The sequence below is a fragment of the Bombina bombina genome, chromosome 7, assembly GCF_027579735.1.
Source record: "Bombina bombina isolate aBomBom1 chromosome 7, aBomBom1.pri, whole genome shotgun sequence".
Lineage (NCBI taxonomy): Eukaryota > Metazoa > Chordata > Amphibia > Anura > Bombinatoridae > Bombina > Bombina bombina.
Window position 1 is genome coordinate 56,926,873 of NC_069505.1, and position 25,938 is coordinate 56,952,810.

A 25,938-nucleotide genomic window follows, 5' to 3' on the forward strand; every position below is an offset into this window, starting at 1 on the left:
TCGGCAGATTAGGGGTTAAAATTTTATTAGAGTGGCGGCGATGTGGGGGGGCCTCGGTTTAGGGGTACATAGGTAGTTTATGGGTGTTAACTACTGGGCTATAAAGTACACTAAGAGCTTTATAAACCGGCGTTAGCCCATAAAGCTCTTAACTCCTGACTTTTTTCTGCGGCTGGAGTTTTGTCGTTAGAGTTCTAACGCTCACTTCAGCCAAGACTCTAAATACCGGCGTTTGGAAGATCCCATTGAAAAACAAAATTTATGCTTACCTGATAAATTCATTTCTCCTGTAGTGTGGTCAGTCCACGGGTCATCATTACTTCTGGGATATTATCTCCTCCCCTACAGGAAGTGCAAGAGGATTCACCCAGCAGAGCTGCTATATAGCTCCTCCCCTCTACGTCACCTCCAGTCATTCGACCAAAGGACCAACGAGAAAGGAGAAGCCCAAGGGTGTAGTGGTGACTGGAGTATAATCCAAATTTTTTTTTAGCCTGCCATAAAAAACAGGGCGGGCTGTGGACTGACCACACTACAGGAGAAATTAATTTATCAGGTAAGCATAAATTTTGTTTTCTCCTGTTAAGTGTGGTCAGTCCACGGGTCATCATTACTTCTGGGATACCAATACCAAAGCAAAAGTACACGGATGACGGGAGGGACAGGCAGGCTCTTTATACGGAGGGAACCACTGCCTGAAGAACCTTTCTCCCAAAAACAGCCTCCGAAGAAGCAAAAGTGTCAAATTTGTAAAATTTGGAAAAAGTATGAAGAGAAGACCAAGTTGCAGCCTTGCAAATCTGTTCAACAGAAGCCTCATTCTTAAAGGCCCAAGTGGAAGCCACAGCTCTAGTAGAATGAGCTGTAATTCTTTCAGGAGGCTGCTGTCCAGCAGTCTCATAGGCTAATTGTATTATGCTACGAAGCCAAAAAGAGAGAGAGGTAGCCGAAGCTTTTTGACCTCTCCTCTGGCCAGAATAAACGACAAACAGGGAAGACGTTTGACGAAAATCCTTAGTTGCCTGTAGATAAAATTTCAGGGCACGGACTACATCTAGATTGTGTAGCAGACGTTCCTTCTTCGAGGAAGGATTAGGACACAAAGATGGAACAACAATCTCTTGATTGATATTCCTGTTAGTGACCACCTTAGGTAGGAACCCAGGTTTAGTACGCAGAACTACCTTGTCTGAATGAAAAATTAGATAAGGAGAATCACAATGTAAGGCAGATAACTCAGAGACTCTTCGAGCCGAGGAAATAGCCATTAAAAACAGAACTTTCCAAGATAACAACTTGATATCAATGGAATGAAGGGGTTCAAACGGAACACCCTGTAAAACATTAAGAACTAAGTTCAAACTCCATGGCGGAGCAACAGTTTTAAACACAGGCTTGATCCTAGCTAAAGCCTGACAAAAAGCTTGAACATCCGGAACTTCTGACAGACGTTTGTGTAAAAGAATGGACAGAGCTGAAATCTGTCCCTTTAAGGAACTAGCGGATAAACCCTTTTCTAAACCTTCTTGTAGAAAAGACAATATCCTTGGAATCCTAACCTTACTCCATGAGTAACTCTTGGATTCGCACCAATATAAGTATTTACGCCATATTTTATGGTAAATCCTTCTGGTAACAGGCTTCCTAGCCTGTATTAAGGTATCAATAACTGGCTCAGAAAACCCACGTTTTGATAAAATCAAGCGTTCAATCTCCAAGCAGTCAGCTTCAGAGAAGTTAGATTTTGATGTTTGAATGGACCCTGGATCAGAAGGTCCTGTTTCAGAGGTAGAGACCAAGGCGGACAGGATGACATGTCCACTAGATCTGCATACCAAGTCCTGCGTGGCCATGCAGGTGCTATTAGAATCACTGATGCTCTCTCCTGTTTGATTCTGGCAATCAATCGAGGAAGCATCGGGAAGGGTGGAAACACATAAGCCATCTTGAAGGTCCAAGGTGCTGTCAGAGCATCTATCAGAACCGCTCCCGGATCCCTGGATCTGGACCCGTAGCGAGGAAGCTTGGCGTTCTGACGAGACGCCATGAGATCTATCTCTGGTTTGCCCCAATGTCGAAGTATTTGGGCAAAGACCTCCGGATGAAGTTCCCACTCCCCCGGATGAAAAGTCTGACGACTTAAGAAATCCGCTTCCCAGTTCTCCACTCCCGGGATGTGGATTGCAGACAGGTGGCAAGAGTGAGACTCTGCCCAGCGAATTAACTTTGATACTTCCATCATTGTTAGGGAGCTTCTTGTCCCTCCCTGATGGTTGATGTAAGCTACAGTCGTGATGTTGTCCGACTGAAAGCTGATGAACCCCCGAGTTGTTAACTGGGGCCAAGCCAGAAGGGCATTGAGAACTGCTCTCAATTCCAGAATGTTTATTGGAAGGAGACTCTCCTCCTGATTCCATAGTCCCTGAGCCTTCAGAGAATTCCAGACAGCGCCCCAACCTAGTAGGCTGGCGTCTGTTGTTACAATTGTCCAGTTTGGCCTGCTGAATGGCATCCCCCTGGACAGATGTGGCCGATAAAGCCACCATAGAAGAGAATTTCTGGTCTCTTGATTCAGATTCAGAGTGGGGGACAAATCTGAGTAATCCCCATTCCACTGATTTAGCATGCACAATTGCAGCGGTCTGAGATGTAGGCGTGCAAAGGGGACTATGTCCATTGCCGCTACCATTAATCCGATCACCTCCATGCATTGAGCTACTGACGGGTGTTGAATGGAATGAAGGACCCGGCATGCATTTTGAAGCTTTGTTAACCTGTCTTCTGTCAGGTAAATCTTCATTTCTACAGAATCTATCAGAGTCCCCAAGAAGGGAACTCTTGTGAGTGGAAAGAGAGAACTCTTCTTTTCGTTCACCTTCCATCCATGCGACCTTAGAAATGCCAGTACTAACTCTGTATGAGACTTGGCAGTTTGAAAGCTTGAAGCTTGTATCAGAATGTCGTCTAGGTACGGAGCTACCGAAATTCCTCGCGGTCTTAGTACCGCCAGAAGAGTACCCAGAACCTTTGTGAAGATTCTTGGAGCCGTAGCCAATCCGAATGGAAGAGCTACAAACTGGTAATGCCTGTCTAGAAAGGCAAACCTTAGATACCGGTAATGATTTCTGTGAATCGGTATGTGAAGGTAAGCATCCTTTAAATCCACTGTGGTCATGTACTGACCCTCTTGGATCATGGGCAAAATTGTTCGAATAGTTTCCATCTTGAACGATGGAACTCTTAGGAATTTGTTTAGGATCTTTAAATCCAAGATTGGCCTGAAAGTTCCCTCTTTCTTGGGAACTACAAACAGATTTGAGTAAAACCCTTGTCCTTGTTCCGACTGCGGAACTGGATGGATCACTCCCATTAATAAAAGATCTTGTACGCAGTGTAGAAACGCTTCCTTCTTTGTTTGGTTTGTTGACAACCTTGACAGATGAAATCTCCCTCTTGGGGGAGAGGATTTGAAGTCCAGAAGGTATCCCTGAGATATGATCTCTAACGCCCAGGGATCCTGAACATCTCTTGCCCAAGCCTGGGCGAAGAGAGAAAGTCTGCCCCCCACTAGATCCGGTCCCGGATCTGGGGCCCTCGATTCATGCTGTCTTAGGGGCAGCAGCAGGTTTCCTGGCCTGCTTGCCCTTGTTCCAGGACTGGTTAGGTTTCCAGCCTTGTCTGTAGCGAGCAACAGCTCCTTCCTGTTTTGGTGCAGAGGAAGTTGATGCTGCTCCTGCTTTGAAATTACGAAAGGAACGAAAATTAGACTGTCTAGCCTTAGCTTTGGCTTTGTCCTGAGGCAGGGCATGGCCTTTACCTCCTGTAATGTCAGCGATAATCTCTTTCAACCCGGGCCCGAATAAGGTCTGCCCTTTGAAAGGTATATTAAGCAATTTAGATTTAGAAGTAACATCAGCTGACCAGCATTTTAGCCACAGTGCTCTGCGTGCCTGAATGGCGAATCCGGAATTCTTAGCCGTAAGTTTAGTTAAATGTACTACGGCATCTGAAATAAATGAGTTAGCTAACTTAAGGGCTTTAAGTTTGTGTGTAATCTCATCTAGTGTAGATGATTCAAGTGTCTCTTCCAGAGACTCAAACCAAAATGCTGCTGCAGCCGTGACAGGCGCAATACATGCAAGACAAGAGGTTGCAATATAAAACCTTGTTGAACAAACATTTTCTTAAGGTAACCCTCTAATTTTTTATCCATTGGATCTGAAAAAGCACAGCTATCCTCCACCGGGATAGTGGTACGCTTAGCTAAAGTAGAAACTGCTCCCTCCACCTTAGGGACCGTCTGCCATAAGTCCCGTGTGGTGGCGTCTATTGGAAACATTTTTCTAAATATCGGAGGGGGTGAGAACGGCACACCGGGTCTATCCCACTCCTTAGTAACAATTTCAGTAAGTCTCTTAGGTATAGGAAAAACATCAGTACTCGCCGGTACCGCAAAATATCTATCCAACCTACACATCTTCTCTGGTATTGCAACTGTGTTACAATCATTCAGAGCCGCTAATACCTCCCCTAGTAATACACGGAGGTTTTCCAGCTTAAATTTAAAATTTGAAATATCTGAATCCAGTCTGTTTGGATCAGAACCGTCACCCACAGAATGAAGTTCTCCGTCCTCATGTTCTGCCACCTGTGACGCAGTGTCTGACATGGCCCTAATATTATCAGCGCACTCTGTTCTCACCCCAGAGTGATCACGCTTACCTCTCAGTTCTGGTAATTTAGCCAAAACTTCAGTCATAACAGTAGCCATATCCTGTAATGTGATTTGTAATGGCCGCCCAGATGTACTCGGCGCTACAATATCACGCACCTCCCGAGCGGGAGATGCAGGTACTGACACGTGAGGCGAGTTAGTCGGCATAACTCTCCCCTCGTTGTCTGGTGAAATATGTTCAATTTGTACAGATTGACTTTTATTTAAAGTAGCATCAATACAGTTAGTACATAAATTTCTATTGGGCTCCACTTTGGCATTAGCACATATAGCACATGTATCTTCCTCTGAATCAGACATGTTTAACACACTAGCAATTAACTAGCAACTTGGAAATGCTTTTTCAAGTAATTTACAATAATATGAAAACGAACTGTGCCTATAAGAAGCACAGAAAAAATTATGACAGTTGAAATAAATAAATTATAGCATCAAATCTTTGTAAGAAATATACAATTTTAGCAAAGGATTGTTCCCATTAGCAAAGGATAACTAACCCTGACAGCAGAAAAAATACACAAATAAACGTTTTTTATCACAGTCAACTACAATCTTCACAGCTCTGCTGTGAATGATTACCTCCCTCAAAACAAGCTTTGAAGATCCCTGAGTTCTGTAGAGATGAACCGGATCATACAGGAAGAAAATGAACCTCTGACTGAGTTTTTTGATGCGTAGTAAAAGCGCCAAAAATGGCCCCTCCCCCTCACACATAACAGTGAGAGAGATCAGTAAACTGTTTAAATTTAAACAAAACTATTGCCAAGTGGAAAAAACAGTGCCCAAAACATTTTTTCACCCAGTACCTCAGAGAAATAAACGATTTTACATGCCAGCAAAAAACGTTTAACCTCAATAAATTAATTGTTATTTAAAAACCTATTGCAAGTCCCTGCAAATTAGGTTAAGTCTATGCATACAGTATAAATCCAGTGAAGTACCATTCCCCAGAATACTGAAGTGTAAAATATACATACATGACAGCCTGATACCAGATACATCTACTGTATTGAAGGCTGAGTTTACATTATAACGGTATGGCAGGATTTTCTCATCAATTCCATGTCAGAAAATATATAAACTGCTACATACCTCTTTGCAGATTAATCTGCCCGCTGTCCCCTGATCTGAAGTTTACCTCTCCTCAGATGGCCGAGAAACAGCAATATGATCTTAACTACTCCGGCTAAAATCATAGAAAAAAACTCAGGTAGATTCTTCTTCAAATTCTACCAGAGAATGAATAACACACTCCGGTGCTATTATAAAATAACAAACTTTTGATTGAAGGTAATAAACTAATTAAAATCACCACAGTCCTCTCACACATCCTATCTATTCGTTGGGTGCAAGAGAATGACTGGAGGTGACGTAGAGGGGAGGAGCTATATAGCAGCTCTGCTGGGTGAATCCTCTTGCACTTCCTGTAGGGGAGGAGATAATATCCCAGAAGTAATGATGACCCGTGGACTGACCACACTTAACAGGAGAAAGATAGGATACGCAATTGGCGTAAGGGGATCTGCAGTATGGAAAAGTTGCAGCTGGAAAGTGAGCGTAAGACCCTTTCCTGACTGACTCTAAATATCAGCGGGCGGTAAAAAGCAGCGTTAGGACCCCTTAACGCTGCTTTTGACGGATAACGCAGAACTCTAAATCTAGGCGTAAGTGTGCCGAAGCAATAGCTAACAAAAACAGAACCTTCCAGGACAAAAGCTTGAGGTCAACAGAATGCATGGGCTCAAACGGAGCCTGTTGTAGAACTCTAAGAACAAGGTTGAGACTCCAAGGAGGAGCAACATTTCTGAACACAGACCTGATACGAACCAGGGCCTTAACAAAAGATTGAACATCAGGAAGATTAGCCAATCTCCTATGTAGCAAAAGAGATAGGGCCGAAACATGACCCTTCAGGGAACTAGTGGATAAACCCTTATCTAATCTCTCCTGGAGGAAGGATAAAAGAACAGAAACCTTCACTTTGTGCCAAGGAACCCCTCGTTCCTCGCACCAATGAAGATAGGTCCGCCATACCTTATGGTAAATATGCCTCGTGACAGGCTTCCGAGCATGGATTAAGGTATCTATGAACTTATCAGAAAAACCTCTCTTGGCTAAAACTAGACGTTCAAGAGCCACGCAGTCAACCATAGAGAGTCTAGGTTCTGATAAAGAAAAGGACCCTGCATTAGAAGATCCTTCCGGTAAGGTAACCTCTATAGAGGGGAGGAGGACATCCTTACTAGATGTGCAAACCATGTCCTTCGCAGCCATGAAGGAGCTATTAGAATCACTCTGGCCCCCTCCGGTTTGATGCAGGCTACTACACGAGGCAGTAGAGCCAATGGAGGAAAAGATATATGAGTTTGAACCTCCAGGGAGGGAGAAGATATCCCTACAACCTTAGTTAATGATAATACCTAAGAAAGTGAAATATCTCCAATGGGGAGGGGGAAACTTGAGAACGGATTCAATAAAGTGCACAAAGGGGCTCAAAATATTGAAGTTTCTGTGAAAGACAGCTCAAGAGGAAATTACATGAAGGAGAGAAACAACATGGGCTGTGAATAAATGGTTAACAAAGTTAACAAAGAAAAAACAGGAGTATATAAAGGTATATAGAAGTACCCTTGAGATACACGGATTGAAGAAATGCTCCTAGAGGCATCAGATGTATTACTGAAAGTACTATTTCCATCTTAAAGGTTTGAATTATTGGAAATAGAAATTCAATATGCAAAGTTCTAAAACTGGTCCCCAAGAAGCATCTTTTTGTCTTTATGAGGAACAGAGTAGAATAAAGTCCCTGATTGTGAAGATGCGCAGGAATCTCTTAAATAACCTGTCCGCTCAGAAGCTTATTTACATACTGGAATATTGTGCCTTTGGGATTTGAGATTTCCCCAAGTGAGGTAATATAGGCTTCGGGGCCTATGTATCAAAAGTGTCCGACAGTGCGGATCAGGTCTGTATTCAGCATTGCATACGCTCTCCGTATTCAGCATTGCACCAGCAGTTCTTGTGAGCTGCTGGTGCAACGCTGCCCCCTGCAGACTTGCAGCCAATTGGCTGCCAGCTGAGAGGTGTCAATCAACCTGATCGTACTCGATCGGGTTGAATTGTGGCAATGTCTTTAGACCGCTGCTTCATAACTGCTGTTTCTGGCGAGTCTGAAGACTCACCAGACACACGGGCCCACAAACTCCATATGGAGCTTGATAAATGGGCCTCTTCTTCTTGAATTCCAGGTAGTAGCCTGTTAATAGGAGATTAAAAACCCACCTGTCTGTGATACTTGTTGCCAAAACATCCACACTCCAACTTGTTAAGCCCCATTACATAAAAACAAAATGTATGCTTACCTGATAAATTTCTTTCTTTCCGGGCATGGAGAGTCCACGACTTCATTCCAATTACTAGTGGGATATTAAACTCCTGGCCAGCAGGAGGAGGCAAAGAGCACTCCAGCAGAGCTGTAACCCCCCGTCATTCAGCCGAAGGGAAATGGAAAAAGAAGATAATACAACCGTATAGAGGTGCCTGAGGTTTACACAAAAAAATCGTCGTCTTAAATTTAAATAAGGGCGGGGTCGTGGACTCTCCATGCCTGGAAAGAAATTTATCAGGTAAGTTTTAATTTTGTATTCTTTCCTACGGCATGGAGAGTCCACAACTTCATTCCAATTACTAGTGGGAACCAATACCTAAGCTAGAGGACGCAGAATGAAAGGTAGGGAGAAAAAGACAGACGGACCTAAACCGAAGGCACCACTGCATGAAGAATTTTTCTCCCAAAAGAAGCATCAGCCACGGCAAAAGTATCAAATTTGTAGAATTTAGAAAAGGTATGTATAGAGGACCATGTGGCCGCCTTCAAAATTTGCTCCACAAAAGCTTCATTTTTGAAAGCTCAGGAAGAGGAGACAGCTCTAGTGGAATGAGCCGTAATTGTCTCAGGAGGATGTTGCCCAGCTGTCTCATATGCTAAACGGATAACACTTCTCAATCAGAGAGAAAGAGTGATAGAAGTGGCCTTCTGACCCTTACATTTACCAGAGAAAACAACAAACAGGGCAGAAATCTGCCAAAAATCCTTAGTCGCTTGAAGGTAAAATTTTTGAGCACGCACCACATCCAAGTTCTGTGAAAAAGAATTGGGACAAAAAGAAGGAACAACAATTTCCTGATTAATATTGCGATCTGACACCACCTTAGGAAGAAATCCCAGCTTAGAATGGAGGACCGCCTTATCACTATGAAAAATAAGGTAAAGGGAATCACACTGCAGAGCCGAAAGTTTGGTAACTCTGCGAGCAGAAGAAATTGCAATAAGAAACAAAACCTTCCAAGATAGCAATTTAATATAAACAGAATGCATCGGCTCAAACGGAGCCTGCTGCAAAACTTTAAGAACAAGATTAAGGCTCCAAGGAGGAGCAACAGGTTTAAACACTGGCCTGATTCTGACTAGGGCCTGAACAAAAGATTGAACATCTGGCAAATCTGCCAGACGTTTGTGCAAAAGAATAGACAGTACAGAAATCTGACCATTCAGAGTACTAACTGAAAAAAACCCTTCTCCAGGCCTTCCTGAAGAAACGCCAAAATTCGAGGAACCCTTACTCTGCTCCAAGAGAAACCCTTCGAATCACACCAATAAAAATATTTATGCCATACCTTATGGTAAATTTTGCGAGTAACAGGCTTACGAGCCTGAAGCATGGTATCAATGACCTTCTCACAGTCAGCTTCAGATAATCTAGATTTGGATGAAGGAAGGGACCCTGAAGTAGAAGGTCCTTTCTCAGAGGTAACCTCCAAGGTGGAAAAGATGACATCTTCACCAGATCTGCAAACCAGATCCTGCGAGGCCATGCAGGAGCTATTAGAATCACAGATGCTCTCTCCTGCTTGATACGAGCAATTACTCGTGGAAGGAGAGGAAACAGGTATGCTAGATTGAAGTTCCAAGGAACCGCCAGAGCATCAATCAGAACGGCTTGAGGATCTCTTGATCTTGAACCGTACGTTGGAAGCTTTGCCTCTTGATGAGACACCATCAGATCGGACTCCGGAACCCCACACCTGAGGGTTATCATTGTGAAAACCTCTGGGTGGAGAGCCCACTCTCCGGGATGAAAGGTCTGCCTGCTCAGAAAATCAGCTTCCCAGTTGTCCACCCCTGGGATGTGAATGGCAGAGAGAAGGCAATCGTGAGACTCACTGGAGAATGCGAGTCACCTCCTTCATTGCTAAGGAACTCAGAGTTCCTCCATGGTGGTTGATGTAAGCCACCGAGGTGATGTTGTCTGACTGGAATCTGATAAACCGGACCAAGGCTAGTTGAGGACAAGTTGTCAAGGCATTGAAGATTGCTCTCAACTGATGTTTATGGGAAGAGAAGACTCCTCCTGAGTCCACAGTCCCTGTGCTTTTAAGGAGCCCCAAACTGCTCCCCAGCCTAACAGACTGGACTCCGTGGTCACAAACTCCCAGGAAGGTCTCAAGAAGCATGTGCCCCGAGACAGATGGTCCTGTGAAATCCACCATAAGAGAGAGTCTCTTGTTAGGGGATCCAAAGCTATGCTCTGCGATAGATCAGAGTGGTCTCCATTGACTGAGCATGCATAACTGCAGAAGTCTCAGATGGAACTGAGCAAAAGGAATGACGTCCATGGAAGCTACCATCAGACCGATCACCTCCATGCATTGAGCCACTGATGGACAAACAGAAGTCTGGAGAGAAAGGCACGAAGCAAGAAGTTTGGATTTTCTGACTTCCGTCAGGAAAATCTTCATGGACAGGGAATCTATAATTTTCCCTAAGAAACACACCCTTGTATCTGGTACATGGGAACTCTTTTCCAGATTCACTTTCCACCCGTGGGAACGTAGAATAGACAACAACATCTCTGTATGAGATCTTGCTAGATAAAAAGATGATGCTTGAACCAAGATGTCGTCCAGGTAAGGTGCCACCGCAATTCCCTGAGATCTGACCACTGCCAAAAGAGCCCCCAGAACCTTTGTAAAGATTCTGGGAGCTGTTGCCAGGCCAAAAGGAAGGGCAATAAACTGGAAGTGTTTTTCCAGGAAGGCAAACCTCAGAAACTGGTGATGATCCCTGTGAATGGGAACATGAAGATACACATCCTTCAGGTCTATGGTCGTCATGAACTGACCCCTCTTGGACCAAGGGAAGAATGAAACGAATGGTTTCCATTTTGGGAACCACAAACAGATATGAATATAATCCTAGACCCTGTTCTCTTACAGGAACTGGAACAATCACTCCCAGGGAAGATAGGTCCTTTACGCAGTTTAAGAAGGCCTCTCTCTTTACCTGGTTTGCAGATAAATTTTGAGAGAATGAATCTGCCCCTGGGAGGACGAGAAACCTATTCTGTAACCCATAGCATGGACAACATTATCCTGAGAGACAGACTCAGAAGGAGAAATCTTGTCTTTAAACTGTAAAGTTTTAGTCAAACATGTGGAACAGAATTGCATAGGAGGAAATATCTGAGCCTCCAAACAAAGCAAACATTTTACAAAATTAATTTCTGAATTTTGTTCTAAGTCCATCTTAGCAAGAGTTATAATTCCTAAAAAAGAATAATAAAAGTGCAGGAGAGTAAATTACATTTACATACCCCCAAGAACTATTGGAATCTGAAACAATATGTCACCTCTTTATCCTCAGTCTGACTGAGGTAACTCACCACACCGGAACCAGGAGATCAAAAGTAAAGGCTTAGAAACTAATTTTTCCGTCTGCAACCCCAAACAAAAACAACTTATGACTCTAGAAGCAGATCAAAAGCAACATGAGTAACATGAGCGCAAAGGAAAAAATAACTGCGCCACATTTGTAAAGCGCGTGATCCCTAAGCGCTATGTTAAAATAACAGACCGATTCAAGTGCCCTGAATATGTCTAACCGCTATGGTACATATAAAAAGTAAATTTATGCTTACCTAATAAATTTATTTCTTCTACGATATGACGAGTCCACGGATTTCCTCCTTACTTGTGGGATTTATCCTCCTGCTAACAGGAAGTGGCAAAGAGCACCACAGCAGAGCTGTATATATAGCTCCTCCCTTCCCTCCACCTCCAGTCATTCGACCGAAATTAGGAAGAGAAAGGAAAAGACAAAGGTGCAGAGATGACTGAAGTTGATAAAAAATATAATCTAAATCTGTCTTAAAAAATGACAGGGTGCGTCGTGGACTCGTCATATCATAGAAGAAATTAATTTATCAGGTAAGCATAAATTTACTTTTCTTCTACAAGATATAACGAGTCCACGGATTTCATCCTTACTTGTGGGATACAATACCAAAGCTACAGGACACGGATGAAAGGGAGGGACAAGACAGATGCCTAAACGGAAGGCACCACTGCTTGAAGAACCTTTCTCCCAAAACCAGCCTCAGAAGAAGCAAAAGTATCAAATTTGGAAAATTTTGAAAAAGTGTGAAGAGAAGACCAAGTTGCAGCCTTGCAAATCTGTTCAACAAAAGCATCATTTTTAAATGTCCATGAGGAAGTCACACCCCTAGTAGAATGACCCGTAATTCTTTCAGGAGGCTGCTGTCCAGCAGTCTCATATGCCAGACGGATGATACTCTTCAGCCAAAAAGAAAGAGATAGCCGTAGCTTTCTGACCCCTACGCTTTCCAGAAAAAACAATGAATAATGAAGATGATTGACGGAAATCCTTAGTCGCTAAAAACCACCTTATCAGAATGGAAGATAAGATAAGGTGAATCACATTGTAATGCTGAAAGCTCAGAAACTCTACAAGCAGAAGAAATAGCAACCAAAAACAAAACTTTCCAAGATAACAGCTTAAAGGGACACTGAACCCAATTTTTTTCTTTCATGATTCAGATAGAGCATGTCATTGTAAGCAACTTTCTAATTTACTTCTATTATCAATTTTTCTTCATTCTTAGGCATCTCAGCTAAGGAGCCAGCAAATTGTGGGTTCAGAACCATGGACAGCACTTGTTTAAAGGTGCTGTCCAATCAGCAAGGACAACCCAGGTTGTTCACCTAAAATGGGCCGGCATCTAAACTTACATTCTTGCTTTTCAAATAAACATACCAAGAAAATAAAGACAATTTGATAATAGGAGTAAATTAGAAAGTTGCTTAAAATTGCATGCTCTATCTGAATCACAAAAGAAATTTTTGGCTACAGTGTCCCTTTAATATCTATGGAATGCATAGGTTCAAACAGAACCCCTTGAAGAACATAAATTCAAACTCAGGGTGGAGCAATTGGTCTAAACACAGGCTTAATTCTGGTTAAAGCCTGACAAAAAGACTGAATGTCTGGAACATCTGCCAAACGTTTGTGAAGTAAAATTGACAAAGCAGAGATCTGTCCCTTTAAGGAACTCGCTGATAATCCTTTCTCCAATCCTTCTTGGAGAAAAGACAGAATCTTGGGAATCCTAACCTTACTCCATGAGTAGTCCTTGGATTCACACCAAAAAAGATATTTACTCCATATCTTATGATAGATCTTTCTAGTGACAGGCTTACGTGCCTGAATCAAAGTATCAATGACCGCATCAGAGAATCCCCGCTTAGATAAAATCAAGCGTTCAATCTCCAAGCAGTCAGCTGCAGAGAAATTAGATTTGGATGTTGGAAAGGACCCTGAATGAGAAGGTCCTGTCTCACTGGGAGTTTCCACGGAGGCAGAGAGGACATGTCCACTGGATCTGCATATCAAGTCCTGCGTGGCCACGCAGGTGCGATTAGAATTCCCGAAGCTCTCTCCTGTTTGATCCGAGCAATCACCCAGGGAAGGAGAGGAAACGGTGGAAACACATAAGCTAGGTTGAACGACCAAGGCACTGCCAAGGCATCTACTAGTTTGGCCTGAGGATCCCTCGACCTGGATCCGTATCTTGGGAGTTTGGCATTCTGTCGAGATGCCATCAGATCCAATTCTGGTCTGCCCCATCGGAGAATCAGTGAGGCAAATACCTCCGGATGGAGTTCCCACTCCCCCGGATGAAAAGCCTGGCGGCTTAAATAGTCCGCTTCCCAATTGTCCACTCCTGGGATGTAGATTGCTAACAAGAGTGGGTCTCCGCCCATCAAATTATTTTGGATACCTCTGTCATCGGTGAGGAACTCCTCGTTCTTCCCTGATGATTGATGTAAGCCACAGTCGTGATGTTGTCCGACTGGAATCTGATGAATTTGGCCGAAGCCAACTGAGGCCATGCCTGAAGCGCATTGAATATTGCTCTCAATACCAGAATATTGATTGGAAGTAGAGACTCCACCTGAGTCCATACACCCTGAGCCTTCAGGGAATTTCAGACTGCACCCCAGCCAAGTAGACTGGCGTCCGTTGTCACTATCACACACGAGGGTCTGCGGAAACACGTCCCTTGGGACAGATGATCCGGCGACAACCACCAAAGAAGAGAGTCTCTGGTCTCTTGATCCAGATTTATCGTAGGAGATAAATTTGCATAGTCCCCATTCCACTGTCCGAGCATGCACAGTTGCAGTCGTCTGAGATGAAACCGAGCAAACAGAATGATGTCCATTGCCGCCACCATCAATCCAATTACCTCCATACACTGAGCCACTGATGGCCGAGGATTGGACTGAAGGGCTCGGCATGTATTTAGAATTTTTGACTTTCTGACCTCTGTCAGAAATATTTTCATGTCTATAGAATCTATCAGAGAACCGCCAGAAGGGACCCTAGAACCTTCGTGAAGATCCTGGGTGCTGTGGCCAACCCGAAGGGAAGAGCCACGAACTGAAAATGTTTGTCCAGGAAGACAAACCTTAGGAACTGATGATGATCCTTGTGGATAGGAATATGAAGGTATGCATCCTTCAAGTCCACGGTAGTCATATATTGACCCTCCTGGATCATTGGTAAAATTGTTCGGATGGTCTCCATCTTGAAGGATGGAACTCTGAGAAACTTGTTTAGACTCTTGAGGTCTAAAATAGGTCTGAACGTTCCCTCTTTTTTGGGAACCACGAAAAGATTTGAGTAAAATCCCTCCTGTCCCTGTTCTAATCTTGGAACGGGACAAATTACTCCCATAGTAGAGAGGTCTTTTACACAACGTAAGAACGCCTCTCTTTTTATCTGGTTTACAGACAATCGTGAAAGAAGAAATCTTCCTCTTGGGAGAAAATTTTTTAATTCCAGTTGATACCCATTGGTCACGATTTCCAGTGCCCAGGGATCCTGAACATCTCTTACCCAAGCCTGGGTAAAGAAAGAAAGTCTGCCCCTACTAGATCCGGTCCCGGATCGGGGGCCGTCCCTTCATGCTGTCTTTGTAGCAGCAGCGGGCTTCATGGGTTGCTTACCCTTGTTCCAAGCCTGGTTGGGTCTCCAGAAGGACTTGGCCTGAGCAAAATTCCCTTCCTGCTTTGTGGAGGAAGAGGAAGAAGAGGGTACTCCTTAAAAGTTCCAAAAGGACCGAAAATTATTTTATTTACCCCTCATCTTAACAGACTTATCCTGAGTTAGAGCGTGACCTTTACCTCCAGTAATGTCAGAAATGATTTCCTTCAACTCAGGCCCGAATAGGGTCTTACACTTGAAAGGAATAGCTAAGAGTTTTGATTTAGATGACACACGATTTTAACCATAGCGCTCTACACGCTTAAATGGCAAATCCTGCATTTTTCGCAGCCAACTTAGCAATTGGAAAGGCGGCATCTGTAGTAAAAGAATTAGCTAGCTTGAGAGCCTTAATTCTATCTAAAATGTCCTCTAAAGGGGTCTCAACCTTCAGAGACTCTTCTAGAGCATGAAACCAAAAATCCGCTGCAGTAGTAACTGGAACAATGCAGGCTGTTGGTTGTAAAAGGAAACCCTGATGAATAAACAATTTCTTTAGAAGACCCTCTAACTTCTTATCCATAGGGTCTTTGAAAGCACAACTGTCCTCAATAGGAATAGTTGTACGCTTAGCCAGGGTAGATATAGCTCCCTCCACCTTAGGGACAGTCTACCAAGAGTTCCGAATGGTGTCTGATATGGGATACAATTTCTTGAAATTAGGGAGAGGAGAGAACAGTATACCCGGTCTGTCCCATTCCTTCTTTATAATCTCCGAAATTCTCTTAGGAACCGGAAAAACATCAGTGTAAGATATTTGTCCATTTTACACAATTTCTCTGGTGGTACCATAATAGGGTCACAGTCATCCAGAGTCGCTAAGACCTCCCGAAGTAACAGGCGGAGGTGTTCTAGCTTAAATTTAAAGGACATGACGTCCGAATCTGTCTGAGGTAACATACTTCCTGGGTCCGAAAGTTCTATCTCAGACAAAAGTTCCCTGACCCCCAACTCAGATCCCTATGAGGGCACATCGGAAATAGCCAACAAAGCATCAGAGGACTCAGTATTCACATTAATTCCTGTCCTACTGCATTTACCCTGTAACACTGGTAACTTAGATAATACCTCTGTAAGGGTAGTTGACATAACTGCAGCCATATCCTGCAGAGTAAAAGAATTAGACGCATTTGAGGAACTCGACGTCGTTTGTGTGGGCGTTAATGGTTGTGACACTTGGGGAGAATTAGATGGCATATCCTGATTCTCTTCAGACTGAGAATCATCCTTAGGCACACCCTCTTTACATAAAATATGCTTTTTTACAATGTAAGGCCCTTTCAGTACAAGAGGTACACAAAGTAAGAGGGGGTTCCACAATGGCTTCTAAACACATAAAACAAGGAGTTTCCTCGAGTTCAGACATGTTAAACAGACTAGCAATAGCCACAATAGTCGTAAATCACCTCATTTATTGATTCAAAAAAACTTTTAGAAAAAAGCGTACTGCGCCTTTAAGAAATAAAAGCGCAACAATTTTTCTAAACTGCACTAAAAACTTTTAAAAACGCTAAACGATTATATATAACAATTCAATTTGTCCAAAAATTATTGCACCCTATAAGTAAAGGTGAAATTACACTTTAAAGAGATATTTTAATTAAAAAAATATATTTTAACAATGAAAACGGCCCCTGACTTCAAGCCCCAATATAGCTATGTAACCATAATAGCAATATGTATAAAACACAGGAATTTCAGTAACACCCTCAGTCATACAGGTCTACTGCTTACCCCTTCCCTTGCAGGGAAAAATGTCAGCCAGTTCTGATATACAAAGTCTCCTCAGAAATAAAAGACTGAACATACCTCAATGCTGCTTGTAGCATGACACCGGTCTCCACACTGAAGATTTCTCTTGCACTACCTTCAGAAGTTCTGTGGGAACCAAAATGGATCTTAGTAACGTCTGCTAAGATCATCAACCTCAGGGCAGAAAAATTTCTTCATTCCTTATCCATTTCTCCCTGAGGAAAATAGTACTCACCGGTACCATTTTAAAATAAAAAAACTTCTTGATTGAAGAATCTAAACTAACACCTCACTTTACCTCTTCCTATTACTAACACAGGCAAAGAGAATGACTGGAGGTGGAGGGAAGGGAGGAGCTATATATACAGCTCTGCTGTGGTGCTTTTTGCCACTTCCTGTTAGCAGGAGGATAAATCCCACAAGGATGAAATCCGTGGACTCGTCATATCTTGTAGAAGAAAACTAATTCTCATCAGGGATTATTATAAGATCCACCTGAAACGTCCAGCCCAACTTAGCCTCAACATATAGGGTAAAACATTAACCCCTAATTCCTCAATAAAAAAATAAGTTCCACATGATGCAGTGCCTGCAATAAATTACTGCCCAAAAATAAATTCCCATACATAGGAATAAATTGAGTCCCTTTTAAAGATCCACAGAGGATTAACCTTTAGAGTGCTGCCCTCAGAACCTAGAAGGCAAGAGCACTTAACTGTGGATCCAGCTGCAGGACAGGAACAGCTTCTTAGGGGTGACTGATTCACCAGTATCTGTTAGGGACCTGTAGAAAAAGAAAAAAAAAGAAGAGTAACCAACCCTGGTTTTCAATAAAAAGGGGTAGCATAGATGTTAGAAATAAAGCAAGAACCACCTCACCGCCTTCTAACTGCTAAAAGCCACCATTACTCTTACTAAAGAGATTGACATGGACACAGAATAGCCCCAAATCCCTGCTTGCAGGGAAAAGTACCCATTAAAGGATTAATTATCTTCAGACACCATCTTTGTACATCCTCCCTTGACAGAGGCAAAGAGAATGACTGGGGGTTATGGGTAAGGGAAATGACAATTAACAGCTCTGCTGTGGTGCTCTTTGCCTCCTCCTGCTGGACAGGAGTGAATATCCCACTAGTAATTGGAATGAATCGTGGACTCTCCATGCCATAGGAAAGAAAATTGGGTTTCATGCTCCTCTAGTTTCCAAGAAGTCACAATTTAAGGTTGTAGGAAAGGAGATTTAATCTCCTGCAATGTAAACATTTATTCACTGTAGGAGCAATCGAATTGTAGAACTCATTGCCTAAGGAGGTAGTAAATGCCAATACCTTAAATATATTTAAAAATAGCTGAGATACATTTCTGGCTAAAAACAAAATTCAGTGATATGATTGCTTGTGTTAAATGGGTCAGCTTTCTATTTGTTTAGTGTATACTCAATTGGCAGCTTCTTTAGTGTAAATCAAGTAGAATCTGTATAGGTTGAACTCGGCGGACTTCTTTCAACCTCATCTTCTATGTTACTATGTAACTTTCTCTTACAAAATGCAAATACAAAAATAACCAATCAGTAATGATTTACTGCACTGATTTTCAAACCTATCCTCGGGCCTCCGCATCAGTCCAGGTTTTCTGTATTACCTTGGGTGAGAGCAGGTTAAATAACCATGTTTACTAATCATCTGATTATTTCACCTGTGCTCCAGTTCAGATATCCTCAAAATTTGGCCAGCTAGGGAGGCTGAGTACAGGTTTAAAAACCAGTGTTTTACTGCAATGTTTGGTCACTTAATTAAAATAACATTTATTGCCATTGGTTCATGTCTGGTATACGAGATGCACATAACCTACCTTTCTTTAAATCGGTCACATCCGCTTCACATTTATCAGACAAATAGAGAGCAGAGTCATCTAAAATAAACCTAAAAAATAGAAAATAGTTTAATTGACACTAGAAAGGAAAATACAACAGGGTTATTGGGAAAAGAACAACAGATGAGTGGTGAGAGCACAAGAACTTAAAGTAAAGGGAAGAAAGAGAAGGAAACTAATGAATAAGATAAAATCATCAGATTCAATATCATTTATGCTTTGATGGGGTTATATTATTGAGGAATTTTGATGGTGTTCAGGATGTGGCCCCACAAGCGCCTGCTAACATAAATCTGTCTTGAATCCTCACCTGAGCATGAAGGTTGAGGTGTCCACCACAATATTACTGGAAAGAGTAAAGGTTTCAGCTGTGATCAAGACTCTAACAGGTAGGTACAGAGGCCTGCACGGATGAAGAGAGGAGAATAGTAATGTATGTGCAGCACTAATCAATATTTGCACACTTCTGCATTTCATTCGACGTCTTTTGAACTCTAGTCTGACTTCCAAACAGTGTTCAGCCTCTCCTATGAACTAGCATCTGCCTCACCCCCTTAAAGGGCCACTGTAAGTAAATATTTTCTATGCCTTTTACTAACTAACTACCCCAAATACGCTTTTTATCAATAGCATTTCATTAACATATCTCTACCGTATATCAGAAATCTTGTCTGCAAATTTAATTGTTTTCCAAACCCACTCCGTGGGTATTCTTTGCTCTATACCAATCCGTTTACAATACCTAGGTTTCAAAATGGCGCTTTAAACACAAAGTCATTGGTTTAAGTATTTTGAACATGCAGTGCTGAAAATAGTGGGCAGGATAACGTGACATCATCGGCGAATAAAAGATATAACTTTTAGAACGTTATGAAACTTCGTTTTGGAGAAAATATAGGTCAGTAGGTTTTAATTAATGTTTATTAACTTTAATATGTTAGTTGTTTAGCTTAAAAATTATAACAGAAAGTAATCCTTTAATTACCTCTAGTCTGACTTGCAAACAGTGCTCAGCCTCTCCTGAAAACTAGCAGCTGCCTCACCACCTTACTGACCTCTAGTCTGACTTCCAAACAGTGCTCAACCTCTCATGACTACTAGCAGCTGCCTCACCACCTTACCAACCTCTAGTCTGACTTCCAAACAGTGCTCAGCCTCTCCTAAAAACTAGCAGCTGCCTCATCCCCTTAATTGCCTCTAGTCTGACTTGTAAACAGTGCTCAGTCTCTCCTGAAAACTAGCCGCTGCCTAACCACCTTACTGACCTCTAGTCTGACTTCCAAACAGAGCTCAGCCTCTGCTTCTTACAAGCAACTGCCTTAACTGCATTTCATTAGGCATCCCCTGAACTCTAGTCTGACTTGCAAACAGTGCTCAGCCTCTCCTGACAACTAGCAGATGCCTCACCACCTTACCGACCTCTAGTGTGACTTCCAAACAGTGCTTAACCACTCATTACTACTAGCAGCTGCCTCACCACCTTACCGACCTCTAGTGTGACTTCCAAACAGTGCTCAACCTCTCATGACTACTAGCAGCTGCCTCACCACCTTACCGACCTCTAGTGTGACTTCCAAATAGTGCTCCACCTCTCTTAACTACTAGCAATTGCCTCACCACCTTACTGACCTCTCGTCTGATTTCCAAACAGTGCTCAGTCTCGCCTATGTACTAGCAGCTGCCTCAACACCTTACTGACCTCTAGTCTGACTTCCAAAAAATGCTTAGACTCGCCTGACAACTAGCAGATCCCTCACCACCTTACTGACCTCTAGTGTGACTTCCAAACAGTGCTCAACCTCTCATGACTATTAGCAACTGCTTCACCACCTTACTGACCTCTAGTCTGACTTCCAAACATTGCTCAGCCTCTCCTGAGTATTAGCAGTCGCCTCAACATCTAAATTACCTTAAGTCTGACTTTCAAACAGGGCTCAGCCTCTCCTGAGTACTAGAAACTGCATCATCACCTTCTGACCTCCAAACAGTTCTCAGTCTCTCCTAACAGTACTAACAGATGCCTCCCCACCTTACTGACTTACAAATAGTGTTCAGCCTAAACTGAATACTAGCAGCTGCTTCACCACCTTACTGACCTAGCCTGGCTTCTAAACAGTGCTCAGCCTCTCCTAAGTATTAGCAACTACTTCACCAACTTACTGACCTCTAATCTGACATCCAAAAAATGCTCAGCCTCTCCTGAGTACTAGCAACTGCCGCAACAGCTTACTGGCCTCTAGTCTGACTTCCAAACAATTCTCAGTCTGTCCTAACTACTAATAGCTGCTTCACCACCTTACTGACCTCTAGTCTGACTTCCAAACAATGCTCAACTTCTCCCGAGTAATTGCAGCTGCCTCACCATCTTACTGACCTAGTCTGGATTTGAAACAGTGCTCAGCCTCTTCTAAGTATTAGCAACTGCCTCACCACCTTACTGACCTCTAGTCTGACTTCCAAACATTGCTTAGCCTCTCATGAGTACTAGCAGCTGCCTCACCACATTACTGACCTCTAGTTTGACTTCCAAACAGTTGCCTCTCCTGAGTACTAGCAGCTGCCTCATCACCTTAACCTGATTTGCAAACAGTGCTAAGCCTCTCCTGAGTACTAGCAGCTGCCTCACCACATCACTGACCTCTAGTTTGACTTCCAAACAGTGCTCAGTCTTTCTTAAGTACTAGCAACTCCCTTACCACTTTCTGACCTCTATTGTGACTTTCAAACAATGCTCAGCCTCTCCTACCTACTAGCAGCTGCCTCATCACCTTAACCTGATTTACAAACATAGATCAGTCTCTCCTGACTACTACCAGCTGCCTCGCCACCTTACTGTCCTCTAGTCTGACTTACAAACAATGCCTAGCCTCCCATGAGTACTAGCAGCTGCCTTGCCACCTTACTGACCTCTAGTCCGACAGCCAAAGAGTGCTCAGCCTCTTGTGACTATTAGCAGCTACCTCACCACATTACAGACCTCTAGTCTGACTTCAAAACAGTGCTCTGCCTCTTGTGACTATTAGCAGCTACCTCACCAACTTACTGACCTCTAGTCTGATTTCCAAACAATTCTCAGTCTGTCCTAACTACTTATAGCTGCTTCACCACCTTACTGACCTGCAGTGTGACTTACACACAGTGATCAGCCTCTCCTGTGAACTAGCAACTTCCTCACCACCTTACTGACCTCTAGTCTGACTTCCAAATAATCCTCAGCTTCTACTGACTACTAGCAGCTGCCTCACCAACTTACTGACCTCTAGTCTGACTTCCAAACAGTGCTCAGCCTACCTTACAGTCTAATCATTTCGCCTTTAGACAAGTGTGTGAAAGCCAAAACAGTGGTGATAATTAAGTGGTGTCCATTCCATTGGTCTCAGAAGTATCCTACACAGGCCTGTGGCACTATGAACTGATGCCTGAGCACAGATCCTTGTTCCTAGGCAATCCCTACTGGATCTCTGAAGCCTGTCCTGGTGTATATAGTAGTTATTGTTCTACTAATAGATGAGCACAGATTCTTGTTTTTGTGACCAGCTCCTGAGTGAAATCCTGCTCTGTTTTTTTTCCCCCCACTTCTTCCAGCAGTTAATGTGTTACACTTGCTTCCATTTAATTAGCAAGTTCAGGGCAAGCTTCAGTAAAAGCGTTAAACTGGCATGAACACTAGATTGGGTGAATGCAGTTACAGTTATACCGGTACAGATGGCTTTTCTGTGCACTACAGAACTAGGTGCCACTACAATGCTCTCATGTATTGCTTTTCAACCTAACTTTGTCTCTACAATGACCAAGCTTAGACCTGCATAAATTACATTGCAAGGACCAGCCTTACTATATTTAAGAGGCTGATGCACAGTGGTTAGGAGGCTGGAGCATGTATTAAACAGTATATTAAAGGTATAGAAAGGTCAAAATGATTCTAGTAAAAGTTATTACTGGTTTTCCAGCAGCATACGCACATATGCTGTGAGTGTCCCGTGCACCAGCATTAAAACACCACACCTGTTCAGAGAGCTAGCAGTGATTTATATGATATAAATTACTTCTTCACTGACACAATATACACCACTCCCAGCTCTCTAAAGTGTTTGAATCCTGATCGTCTAATTACACGTAGCATATGTGCATATGCTGCTTTAAAAAATAAATTTTACTCAAAGAATATTTGCTAATGAAAGTATATTGCAAAAATGCTGCTATTTAACAATGACTTGCACCCACGGACATTTCCAATTTGACCCTTATCTCCTTTTAAGTCACCTAATGACAATAAAAGATATTAAATAAAATAGTTCTGCTTCCTGTGTACCTGTAATCCACCGCACAGCTGAAGAGATGAGTGTGCAATACAGTTATGACAGCCGGGGAACTATATCCCAAGATTGGCTCATCAATAACATCCAGAAATTCCAGGATCTGAATGAGAATGGAGAAAAGTCAGGTCTGTTAGAGAAGTGTGCAGAAGAATTATACACCTAGATATTGTGCAAAAGCAATGAGACTACCACTAAGGTTAAAGGGCTATGAAACCCAAACGTTATCTTTTGTGATTCAGATAGAGAATACAAAAAAGTTTCCAATTTACTTCTACAGGAAAAAAATTCCAAATCCGGAATTCCAAAATCCAAATGTATTCTGTAATTCAAACTTATTAATTATAATTTTTTATAATTAAATGATCAAAAAAAATTATTTCTGCCTGTGTTTTTTGTGATCTAAAATGCAAATAGTCTCTATTTAAAACAACAACTCTTACCTTTCTGATTACAGTACTGTAGTATCTCTGAGGGTACTGTATACACAAAAGTATCAAATGATATAAAACTACCTTTAGACTGCATGTATATAAGGTGCATTATGACGTCATTATTGTCTAAATGACAATAAAATATATTGTTGCTTACACTTGGTTGATAGATGCAAATACTCCAAAATCCAAACCTTTTCCGGTCCCAAGCAGTTTGGATAAAGGGTTTTCTACCTGTATCATTACATTTTCTTCACTCTCATGTTATTCTTTGTTGAAGAGATACCTCAGTAGGTGTGCACTACATGGCAGGAAATTGTGCTTCTATATAGTACTCTTGCAAATGGATAACTTTCTGGCAAAACAGAGTGCTCCAAACACGTGTACGCTCCTGATCTTAACTCAACAACAAAGAAAATTTGATAATAGAAGTAAATTAGAAAGTTGTTTAAAATGACATGTTCTATCTGAATCATGAAAGAAAGTTTTGGGGTTTTGTGTCTCTTTAAAAAGACTCGCTGCAGAAAGTAGGAGGCCAGGAATGGAAACCATAAACACACAAAACAAGTGACCAGTTAAACAAAACACGTTGTAGTTAGAATACAAGGAAAGAAATAACTAGAAGCTAGGAAATAGAAAAAAACCCAGATGATAACGGAAAGGATTCTGAGCAAGATGCATTAAAAGTGCTTACAAGAAGCTTTTATTAAGCATGAATAATAATGTTCTTAAAACTCTTTAATACCTTAATAGTTCTGTATTAACGTGTTTCTAGGAGCGCATTTCTGTATTAACGTGTTTCTAGGAGCGCATTTCTGTATTAACGTGTTTCTAGGAGCGCATTTCTGTATATTAACGTGTTTCTAGGAGCGCATTTCTGTATATTAACGTGTTTCTAGGAGCGCATTTCTGTATTAACGTGTTTCTAGGAGCGCATTTCTGTATATTAACGTGTTTCTAGGAGCGCATTTCTGTATATTAACGTGTTTCTAGGAGCGCATTTCTGTATTAACGTGTTTCTAGGAGCGCATTTCTGTATTAACGTGTTTGTAGGAGCGCATTTCTGTATTAACGTGTTTCTAGGAGCGCATTTTAGGATGCGTTTAGAAATAATTCAAATATTTGCTGGCAATTAAAGGTACAAAAAAAACAAAATGATTCAGATACATTATACATGTTTAAACAACTTTCCAATTTACTTCCGTTATCAATTTTGCCTCGTCCTCTTGGTAATACTTTATTGAACAAGCAGCAATGCACTCTTGTGAGCTAGCTGAACACATTTGTAAGTTAATTAAAATTGGCATACAAGATCAACCACCAATCAGCAGCTGGCTCCAAGCTCCTGAGCCTATGCTTTTCAACAAAGGATACCAAGAGAATGAAGTAAATTAGATATTAGAAGTAAACTGGAAAGTTGTTTAAAATGTTATGCTCTGAATTATGAAAGCAAAATTTTAGGTTTCATGTCCCTTTAACCCTTGAGTGCTAATGACGGCTCAGAGCCGTCATTAGCACTCAACTACCTTTTTTGCAATCTGGGGGCCCCCACCCACTCCTACCCCGGTGATCGGGCCTGCATAGTGACAGGCATCGCCGGGGCTTCCCGTTACGTGTAGTGATGTCATGCGCAATGACGTGAGGACGTCACCGCACAACTTTATTTAAAATTATCAATACAAAGTATAGGGAAAGGGGGCATGCTGCTTAGAAACCTGTATCTCAGGGATCTAAGCAGCTAAAGACCCCCAAGACCCACCATTTGAAAGGTAATCACCTAACCTTTCCAATGGTATAAGCCTTGATCTGGGGGAAAAAATAAAAAAGTAAAAAAAAATGTTTTTTGAAAATAGTAAAAAACTGAAAAATATTAAATTCAGCTTTGTACTCAAAGGGTTAAGTACATTTTTTAAATATTATTTTATGTTCCGTCGAGATCTCTAAAATATCTCTGAACTTCTTTAGAATATTAGATCACCACTACACTAAGAGGAAAAGTAAATTTATGCTTACCTGATAAATTAATTTCTACTACGATACGACGAGTCCACGGATTTCATCCTTACTTGTGGGCTATTAACCTCCTGCTAACAGGAAGTGGCAAAGAGCACCCCAGCAGAGCTGTATATATAGCTCCTCCCTTCCCTCCACCCCCAGTCATTCGACCGAAGGTATAGGAAGAAAAAGGAGAAACTAAAGGTGCAGAGGTGACTGAAGTTGTAAAAAATAAAATATAATCTGTCTGAAAAATGACAGGGAGGGCCTTGGACTCGTCGTATCATAGAAGAAATTAATTTATCAGGTAAGCATAAATTTACTTTTCTTCTACGACGAGTCCACGGATTTCATCCTTACTTGTGGGATACAATACCAAAGCTACAGGACACGGATGAAATGGGAGGGACAAGACAGAGACCTAAACGG

General features: G+C 42.1%; 1 protein-coding gene across 3 annotated transcripts in view; it reads right to left on the reverse strand.

Moving 5' to 3' along the window:
- The window catches only part of ATG2A (autophagy related 2A), a 514,214-nt gene that overhangs the window by 151,814 nt on the left and 336,462 nt on the right, over positions 1-25,938 (reverse strand). For all 3 annotated transcript variants that reach the window (XM_053720124.1, XM_053720123.1, XM_053720125.1), the window contains exons 24-26: positions 23,077-23,183; positions 19,075-19,167; positions 18,744-18,814 (exon numbers count right to left, since the gene is read on the reverse strand). In XM_053720124.1, the coding sequence (XP_053576099.1) occupies positions 18,744-18,814; positions 19,075-19,167; positions 23,077-23,183 (271 nt within the window). The remainder of the gene's footprint in view (positions 1-18,743; positions 18,815-19,074; positions 19,168-23,076; positions 23,184-25,938) is intronic.